Source organism: Scyliorhinus canicula, chromosome 12 (assembly GCF_902713615.1).
Source record: "Scyliorhinus canicula chromosome 12, sScyCan1.1, whole genome shotgun sequence".
Classification (NCBI taxonomy): domain Eukaryota; kingdom Metazoa; phylum Chordata; class Chondrichthyes; order Carcharhiniformes; family Scyliorhinidae; genus Scyliorhinus; species Scyliorhinus canicula.
Window position 1 is genome coordinate 72440586 of NC_052157.1, and position 10442 is coordinate 72451027.

Genomic DNA, 10442 nt, shown 5'->3' on the forward strand with positions numbered 1-10442 from the left:
CAAAAAGTGCAGAGGATACTGGAAGTCTGCAGAGGGATTTGGATAGGTTAAGTGAATGGGCTAGGGTCTGGCAGATGGAATACAATGTTGACAAATGTGAGGTTATCCATTTTGGTAGGAATACCAACAAACAGGATTATTATTTAAATGATAAAATATTAAAGCATGCCGCTGTGCTGAGAGATCTGGGTGTGCTAGTGCATGAGTCACAGAAAGTTGGTTTACAGGTGCAACAGGTGATTAAGAAGGCGAATGGAATTTTGTCCTTCATTACTAGAGGGATGAAGACTAGGGAGGTTATGCTGCAATTGTATAAGGTGTTAGTGAGGCCACACCTGGAGTATTGTGTTCAGTTTTGCTCTCCTTACTTGAGAAAGGACGTACTGGCACTGGAGGGTGTGCAGAGGAGATTCACTAGGTTAATCCCAGAGCTGAAGGGGTTGGATTATGAGGAGAGGTTGAGTAGACTGGGACTGTACTCATTGGAATTTAGAAGGATGAGGGGGGATCTTATAGAAACATATAAAATTATGATGGGAATAGATAGGATAGATGCGGGCAGGTTGTTTCCACTGGCGGGTGAAAGCAGAACTAGGGGGCATAGCCTCAAAATAAGGGGAAGTAGATTTAGGACTGAGTTTAGGAGGAACTTCTTCACCCAAAGGGTTGTGAATCTATGGAATTCCTTGCCCAGTGAAGCAGTGGAGGCTCCTTCATTGAATGTCATTAAGATAAAGATAGATAGTTTTTTGAAGAATAAAGGGATTAAGGGTTATGGTGTTCGGGCGGGAAAGTGGAGCTGAGTCCACAAAAGATCAGCCATGATCTCATTGAATGGTGGAGCAGGCTCGAGGGGCCAGATGGCCTACTCCTGCTCCTAGTTCTTATGTTCTTCCTCTGCTCTTACCCTCTGTCCATATCTCGCTTTCTGCCCTCTTTGCTTCTTGACCCTCTCTCTCTCTCTCTATGTCTATTACTCTTTCTGACTTGGCCCCCACTGTCACTCTGTCTCTATTCCTCTCTTTACCCTCTTTCTTTCAAGTTCTCTCTTTCCCACTCTCACTCTCCCTGTATCTCCTTCTGATCTCACTCCCCCATCTGTACTTCACAAGAAAGTTTAAGCTCTCTCACCTTTCTCAGTTCTGATGAAAGGTCAAAGACCTATAAATGTTTACCTAAATGTCTCTCTCCTTAAATTCCGCCTGACCGACTGTGTTCTTTACGTCAGCACTCCCAGATCTGTGGCATTTTGTTCATGTTTGGCCGCAGTGACATTTCCAGCTCACGCCACCATAAACATAACGCTGCACTGAAACAGCCACCCAGTGACTCAACTCTGACTCAGCCATCCAGTGACTCAACACTGACTCAGCCATCCAGTGACTCAACTCTGACTCAGCCATCCAGTGACTCAACACTGAATCAGCCATCCAGTGACTCGACACTGACTCAGCCATCCAGTAACTCAACACTGATCCAGCCATCCAGTGACTCAACACTGACTCAGCCATCCAGTGACTCAACTCTGACTCAGCCATCCAGTAACTCAACACTGACTCAGCCATCCAGTGACTCAACTCTGACTCAGCCATCCAGTGACTCAACACTGACTCAGCCATCCAGTAACTCAACACTGACTCAGCCATCCAGTAACTCAACACTGATCCAGCCATCCAGTGACTCAACACTGATCCAGCCATCCAGTGACTCAACACTGACTCAGCCATCCAGTAACTCAACACTGACTCAGCCATCCAGTGACTCAACACTGACTCAGCCATCCAGTGACTCAACTCTGACACAGCCATCCAGTGACTCAACACTGAATCAGCCATCCAGTAACTCAACACTGACTCAGCCACCCAGTGACTCAACACTGACTCAGCCATCCAGTGACTCAACACTGACTCAGCCATCCAGTGACTCAACACTGACTCAGCCACCCAGTGACTCAACACTGACTCAGCCATCCAGTGACTCAACACTGACTCAGCCATCCAGTAACTCAACACTGATCCAGCCATCCAGTGACTCGACACTGACTCAGACATCCAGTGACTCGACACTGACTCAGCCATCCAGTAACTCAACACTGATCCAGCCATCCAGTGACTCGACACTGACTCAGCCATCCAGTGACTCGACACTGACTCAGCCATCCAGTGACTCAACACTGACTCAGCCATCCAGTGACTCAACACTGACTCAGCCATCCAGTGACTCAACACTGACTCAGCCATCCAGTAACTCAACACTGACTCAGCCATCCAGTAACTCAACACTGATCCAGCCACCCAGTGACTCAACACTGACTCAGCCATCCAGTGACTCAACACTGATCCAGCCATCCAGTAACTCAACACTGACTCAGCCATCCAGTGACTCAACACTGACTCAGCCATCCAGTGACTCAACACTGATCCAGCCATCCAGTGACTCAACACTGATCCAGCCATCCAGTGACTCAACACTGATCCAGCCATCCAGTGACTCAACACTGATCCAGCCATCCAGTGACTCAACACTGACTCAGCCATCCAGTGACTCAACTCTGACTCAGCCATCCAGTGACTCAACACTGACTCAGCCATCCAGTGACTCAACACTGACTCAGCCATCCAGTGACTCAACACTGATCCAGCCATCCAGTGACTCAACACTGACTCAGCCATCCAGTGACTCAACACTGACTCAGCCATCCAGTAACTCAACACTGATCCAGCCATCCAGTGACTCAACACTGACTCAGCCATCCAGTAACTCAACACTGACTCAGCCACCCAGTGACTCAACACTGACTCAGCCATCCAGTAACTCAACACTGACTCAGCCATCCAGTAACTCAACACTGACTCAGCCATCCAGTGACTCAACACTGACTCAGCCATCCAGTGACTCAACACTGACTCAGCCACCCAGTGACTTGGCAAAGTATTCACAGCCTTCGTCCTACCTACATTTAACACTTTAACTGTTGGGTTGGGTGTTAACTCAAAATTTAAAACCTGAAATTGATAGATTCGTAATGAATGAATACAGGACCAGAAATATGGAGTTATTTGCAGGTCAGCTCTGGGCAAATGGAACGAGGGAACAGGTCCAATAGTTTGAAAGGCATATTCCTCCTGTGCAACTGGTTCAAGGGTCTGTATGGCCTCCTGCTGCTGCTGCTGTGTAACTGGATGGATTGAATGGGCACTTAGTAATAGGCTAGAGAAGCTGAACGGCCTTCTCCTGTTCCTGTCAAACGTCCTCTGAGAATTTTTTTCCTGCAGCTCAACAACCGTCCTCGTCATTAAATCCTCTACATTCCAGCAGTACGGAACACTCCCACCAGAGGGCGGTGTCGTGCGGCTGTACGGAGCTCTCCACCAGAGGAGGGTTCCGCACTGCAGCACAACACCGTCCTCTGGTGGGAATGTTCCATACTGCAGCGCAACATCACCCTCTGGTGGGAGTGTTCCTTATTGCATCACAACACCGACTTTGGGTGGGAGTGCTCAGTACTGCTGGAATATAAATGTACCAGACTTCATCACCAGGGGGCGGTGTTGTCTGGCATTGTTGTTCTGCAAACCAACCAAGGCCTCGGATGGAGGCGGTCACAGTGATAGGGAGGACTGTAGGAGTTGGAGGTTACAGAGATGGGAGTTGTAGGGGCTCGAGGAGGTTACAGAGATGAGGAGGGTTGTAGGGGTTGAAGGAGGTTACAGAGATAGGGAGGGTTGTAGGAGCTGAAGGAGGTTACAGAGATGAGGAGGATTGTAGGGGTTGAAGGAGGTTACAGAGATAGAGAGGGTTGTAGGGGCTGGAGGAGGTTACAGAGATAGAGAGGGTTGTAGGAGCTGGAGGAGGTTACAGAGATAGGGAGGGTTGTAGGGGTTGGAGGAGATTACAGAGATAGGGAGGGTTGTAGGGGCTGGAGGAGGTTACAGAGATAGAGAGGGTTGTAGGGACTGGAGGAGATTACAGAGATAGGGAGGGTTATAGGGGCTGGAGGAGGTTACAGAGATAGGGAGGATTGTAGGGGCTGGAGGAGGTTACAGAGATAGAGAGGGTTGTAGGGACTGGGGAGGTTACAGAGATAGGGTTGTAGGGACTGGGGAGGTTACAGAGATAGAGAGGGTTGTAGGGACTGGAGGAGATTACAGAGATAGAGAGGGTTGTAGGGGTTGAAGGAGGTTACAGAGATAAGGAGAGTTATAGGGGCTGAAGGAGATTACAGAGATGAGGAGGGTTGTAGGGGTTGAAGGAGGTTACAGAGATAGAGAGGGTTGTAGGGGCTGGAGGAGGTTACAGAGATAGAGAGGGTTGTAGGGGTTGGAGGAGGTTACAGAGATAGGGAGGGTTTAGGAGCGGGAGGAGATTATAGAGATAGGGAAGGTTATAGGGGCTGGAGGAGGTTACAGTGATAGGGAAGGTTGTAGGGGTTGAGGAGGTTACAGAGATAAGGAGGGTTATAGGGGCTGAAGGAGATTATAGAGATAGGGAGGGTTGTAGGGGCTGGAGGAGGTTACAGAGATAGGGACGGTTTAGGAGCGGGAGGAGGTTACAGTGATAGGGAAGGTTGTAGGGGTTGAAGGAAGTTACAGAGATAGGGAGGGTTGTAGGGGCTGAAGGAGATTACAGAGATAGGGAGGGTTGTAGGGGCTGAAGGAGATTACAGAGATGAAGGTTGTTGGGCCTGGATGGGATTGTAGAGATAAGGAGGAGGAGGAGGCGTGTCCAAGGAGGGATTTGAAAAGAAGAATGAGAATTTTGAAATTGAGGTGTATCTTTGAGGCAATGTTGGTCAGTAAGTACAGGGCTGATGTGTGAATAAGATTTGGTGAACGCTCAGACAGGGACAAGTGAGATTCTGATGGTATAATGTTTAAACAGGCAGGAATGAATTTTAAAATTAGAATAATTGAGTATCGATGTAACACAGACATTGATGCGTGAGGCGGGTGATAATGGGAATAGGCAGTGATGTGGAGATGGGGCCAGACGCTCATCCCAAGTTCAAATATGATGCCAAGATTGTGAACAGAGTTGGCCATTTACTGGGGAGAGGGATGGTGGCGGTGATGAGGGAACGTGTGGATTTCTTGTGCAGGGAGTGAAGACAAAGGCTTCTGTTTCCCAATGTCTGCTGGTGGTTTTCTTTTCCTCAGCCAGCACCGGGAATATGCAGCTTGATCATTTCTAGTGCAGGAGTCGAGAAAGGTGGTGTGGAGATCACGTTGGGCATTGTCAGTCTACATGTGAAAACTCAACCTTACAGACGTTGCTGATGTTCAGTTGGTATTATTTAAATATATGTAGTTAGGTGTACATTAACTGTCTGTAGTTATTAACTACAGGAACCATGTAGATATTGACAATAAAGGTTCAAGTTCCGAGCTGTCTCCATGCTTGCTTGTGCACACGGCTCTGTCCAACACTGGATTGATCCCTCGGTGTGTGACCATGTGTTTTCTGACATCATTGTGTGGGTGGTACTGTATTCAGTCCCACCTTAACCCTATATGTGCCAAACTCTTATACGACCCCCCCCCCCCCCCCCACCCCCAGCCTTTTTCTGATGCACATCAATTGATTCCAGTTTAAGCCATGTATTTACATCATTATCATGGCCCCACCTCCCCCTTCAAGTGTCTGTATTTATTGGTACATGCAGTCGAGGAAATATAACCTATCCTTGCGTCGTTTTCACGACTGTCAGAGGAGCACTTGGCTCTGTTGTTGCTGGTAACATCTGTTGATTTGGAGATTGCCCTGGCATTTCACCCTCTCTTTCCATTTCCTGGTATTGAACCCTTCATTGTCGATGTTGCAGTTGGTGGGTGGTTGTTGCTGCATCCCATTTCTTGCAGGATGCATGAGCATTGTGCTTGTCTCCATGTCGGTTCATTTTTTTTCTCTGCTTCCTCTCTTGTGCGGGTCGTTGCAATGCCCTCTGCGACATAAGAGATCCTTTCCTTACGAGAAGGTGGTTTCTTTCAGCGACCTCGCCTTTGTGTTTGGCCGTGTGGCACGGTGTCGGCAATGGCCAGCTGCTCCTTGTTTCCAGCATCATCTGTGACGCTGTGGTGCTGGCTAGGAGTTGCAGCGTTTGCTCTGTGACACTGACCAGGAGTTGCAGCGTTTGCTCTGTGACACTGGCTAGGAGTTGCAGCGTTTGCTCTGTGGCGCTGTGACACTGGCCAGGAGTTGCAGCGTTTGCTCTGTGACGCTGTGACACTGGCCAGGAGTTGCAGCGTTTGCTCTGTGACACTGGCCAGGAGTTGCAGTGTTTGCTCTGTGACACTGGCCAGGAGTTGCAGTGTTTGCTCTGTGACGCTGGCCAGGAGTTGCAGCGTTTGCTCTGTGACACTGGCTAGGGGTTGCAGCGTTTGCTCTGTGACACTGGCAAGGGGTTGCAGTGTTTGCTCTGTGACACTGGCCAGGAGTTGCAGCGTTTGCTCTGTGACACTGACCAGGAGTTGCAGCCTTTGCTCTGTGACACTGGCTAGGAGTTGCAGCGTTTGCTCTGTGACACTGGCTAGGAGTTGCAGTGTTTGCTCTGTGACACTGGCCAGGAGTTGCAGCCTTTGCTCTGTGCCGCTGGCCAGGAGTTGCAGCCTTTGCTCTGTGACACTGACCAGGAGTTGCAGCGTTTGCTCTGTGACACTGGCCAGGAGTTGCAGTGTTTGCTCTGTGACACTGGCTAGGGGTTGCAGTGTTTGCTCTGTGACACTGACCTGGAGTTGCAGCGTTTGCTCTGTGACACTGGCCAGGAGTTGCAGCGTTTGCTCTGTGACACTGACCAGGAGTTGCAGCGTTTGCTCTGTGACACTGGCTAGGGGTTGCAGCGTTTGCTCTGTGACACTGGCTAGGGGTTGCAGCGTTTGCTCTGTGACGCTGGCTAGGAGTTGCAGCCTTTGCTCTGTGACACTGGCTAGGAGTTGCAGTGTTTGCTCTGTGACACTGGCCAGGAGTTGCAGCATTTGCTCTGTGACACTGGCCAGGAGTTGCAGCGTTTGCTCTGTGGTGCTGACCAGGAGTTGCAGCGTTTGCTCTGTGACACTGGCCAGGAGTTGCAGCCTTTTCTCTGTGACACTGGCCAGGAGTTGCAGCGTTTGCTCTGTGACACTGGCCAGGAGTTGCAGCCTTTTCTCTGTGACACTGGCCAGGAGTTGCAGCGTTTGCTCTGTGACGCTAACCAGGAGCTGCAGCGTTTGCTCTGTGACACTGGCCAGGAGTTGCAGCGTTTGCTCTGTGACACTGGCTAGGGTTTGCAGCGTTTGCTCTGTGACACTGGCCAGGAGTTGCAGCGTTTGCTCTGTGACACTGGCCAGGAGTTGCAGTGTTTGCTCTGTGACACTGGCCAGGGGTTGCAGTGTTTGCTCTGTGACACTGGCCAGGAGTTGCAGCCTTTGCTCTGTGACACTGGCCAGGAGTTGTAGCGTTTGCTCTGTGACACTGGCTAGGGGTTGCAGCCTTTGCTCTGTGACACTGGCCAGGAGTTGCAGCCTTTGCTCTGTGACACTGGCTAGGAGTTGCAGTGTTTGCTCTGTGACACTGGCCAGGAGCTGCAGCGTTTGCTCTGTGACACTGGCCAGGAGTTGCAGCGTTTGCTCTGTGACACTGGCCAGGGGTTGCAGCGTTTGCTCTGTGACACTGACCAGGAGTTGCAGCGTTTGCTCTGTGACACTGGCCAGGAGTTGCAGCGTTTGCTCTGTGCCGCTGGCCAGGAGCTGCAGCGTTTGCTCTGTGACACTGGCCAGGAGTTGCAGCGTTTGCTCTGTGACACTGGCCAGGAGTTGCAGCGTTTGTTCTGTGCCGCTGGCCAGGAACTGCACGCGTTTGCTCTGTGACACTGCCCAGGAGTTGCAGCGTTTGCTCTGTGACACTGGCCAGGAGTTGCAGCGTTTGCTCTGTGCCGCTGGCCAGAAGCTGCAGCGTTTGCTCTGTGACACTGCCCAGGAGCTGCAGCGTTTGCTCTGTGACGCTGTGACATTGACCAGGAGTTGCAGCGTTTGCGCTGTGGTGCTCTGGCACTGGCCAGGAGTTGCAGCGTTTGCTCTGTGCCGCTGGCCAGGAGTTGCAGCGTTTGCTCTGTGACACTGACCAGGAGTTGCAGTGTTTGCTCTGTGACACTGGCCAGGAGTTGCAGCGTTTGCTCTGTGCCGCTGGCCAGAAGCTGCAGCGTTTGCTCTGTGACACTGCCCAGGAGCTGCAGCGTTTGCTCTGTGACGCTGTGACACTGGCCAGGAGCTGCAGCCTTTGCTCTGTGACACTGACCAGGAGTTGCAGCCTTTGCTCTGTGACACTGGCTGGGGTTTGCAGCGTTTGCTCTGTGACACTGGCCAGGAGTTGCAGCGTTTGCTCTGTGACACTGGCCAGGAGTTGCAGTGTTTGCTCTGTGACACTGGCCAGGAGTTGCAGTGTTTGCTCTGTGACACTGGCCAGGAGTTGCAGCCTTTGCTCTGTGACACTGGCCAGGAGTTGCAGCCTTTGCTCTGTGACACTGGCCTGGAGTTGCAGCCTTTGCTCTGTGACACTGGCCAGGAGTTGTAACGTTTGCTCTGTGACACTGGCCAGGAGCTGCAGCGTTTGCTCTGTGACACTGGCCAGGAGTTGCAGTGGTTGCTCTGTGACACTGGCTAGGAGTTGCAGCGTTTGCTCTGTGACACTGGCCTGGAGCTGCAGCGTTTGCTCTGTGACACTGGCCAGGAGTTGCAGCGTTTGCTCTGTGACACTGGCTAGGAGTTGCAGTGTTTGCTCTGTGACACTGGCCAGGAGCTGCAGCGTTTGCTCTGTGACACTGGCCAGGAGTTGCAGCGTTTGCTCTGTGACACTGACCAGGAGTTGCAGCGTTTGCTCTGTGACGCTGGCCAGGAGTTGCAGCGTTTGCTCTGTGACACTGGCTAGGAGTTGCAGTGTTTGCTCTGTGCCGCTGGCCAGGAGCTGCAGCGTTTGCTCTGTGACACTGGCCAGGAGTTGCAGCGTTTGCTCTGTGCCGCTGGCCAGGAGCTGCAGCGTTTGCTCTGTGACACTGCCCAGGAGTTGCAGCGTTTGCTCTGTGACACTGGCCAGGAGTTGCAGCGTTTGCTCTGTGCCGCTGGCCAGAAGCTGCAGCGTTTGCTCTGTGACACTGCCCAGGAGCTGCAGCGTTTGCTCTGTGACGCTGTGACACTGGCCAGGAGTTGCAGCGTTTGCTCTGTGACACTGGCCAGGAGTTGCAGCGTTTGCTCTGTGACACTGGCCAGGAGTTGCAGTGTTTTCTCTGTGACACTGGCCAGGAGTTGCAGCGTTTGCTCTGTGCCGCTGGCCAGGAGTTGCAGCGTTTGCTCTGTGACACTGACCAGGAGTTGCAGTGTTTGCTCTGTGACACTGGCCAGGAGCTGCAGCCTTTGCTCTGTGACACTGGCTAGGAGTTCCAGCGTTTGCTCTGTGACACTGGCTAGGAGTTGCAGCCTTTGCTCTGTGACACTGACCAGGAGTTGCAGCCTTTGCTCTGTGACACTGGCTAGGAGTTGCAGCCTTTGCTCTGTGACACTGGCTAGGAGTTGCAGCCTTTGCTCTGTGCCGCTGGCCAGGAGTTGCAGCGTTTGCTCTGTGACACTGGCCAGGAGTTGCAGCGTTTGCTCTGTGACGCTGGCTAGGAGTTGCAGCCTTTGCTCTGTGACACTGGTAGGAGTTGCAGTGTTTGCTCTGTGACACTGGCTAGGAGTTGCAGTGTTTGCTCTGTGACACTGGCTAGGGGTTGCAGCGTTTGCTCTGTGACACTGGCTAGGGTTGCAGAGTTTGCTCTGTGACGCTGGCCAGGAGTTGCAGCGTTTGCTCTGTGACACTGGCCAGGAGTTGCAGCGTTTGCTCTGTGACACTGGCCAGGAGTTGCAGTGTTTGCTCTGTGACACTGACCAGGAGTTGCAGCGTTTGCTCTGTGACACTGACCAGGAGTTGCAGCGTTTGCGCTGTGGCACTGGCCAGGAGTTGCAGTGTTTGCTCTGTGACACTGGCCAGGAGTTGCAGCGTTTGCTCTGTGACACTGCCCGGGAGTTGCAGCGTTTGCACTGTGACACTGCCCAGGAGTTGCAGCGTTTGCTCTGTGACACTGGCCAGGAGTTGCAGCGTTTGCTCTGTGACACTGGCCAGGAGTTGCAACGTTTGCTCTGTGACACTGACCAGGAGTTGCAGTGTTTGCTCTGTGACACTGGCCAGGAGCTGCAGCCTTTGCTCTGTGACACTGGCTAGGAGTTCCAGCGTTTGCTCTGTGACACTGGCTAGGAGTTGCAGCCTTTGCTCTGTGACACTGACCAGGAGTTGCAGCCTTTGCTCTGTGACACTGGCTAGGAGTTGCAGCCTTTGCTCTGTGACACTGGCTAGGAGTTGCAGCCTTTGCTCTGTGACGCTGGCCAGGAGTTGCAGCGTTTGCTCTGTGACACTGGCCAGGAGTTGCAGCGTTTGCTCTG

The 10442-nt window shown here is 52.1% G+C and overlaps 1 protein-coding gene across 1 annotated transcript; it reads left to right on the forward strand.

Moving 5' to 3' along the window:
* The first annotated feature begins 1255 nt into the window (after positions 1 to 1255).
* Positions 1256 to 2971, forward strand: LOC119974283 (cell wall protein DAN4-like). The gene has a single exon (XM_038813055.1). It carries the CDS (start codon positions 1256 to 1258, stop codon positions 2969 to 2971), a length of 1716 nt encoding a protein of 571 aa, XP_038668983.1.
* The last annotated feature ends 7471 nt before the right edge of the window (positions 2972 to 10442 follow it).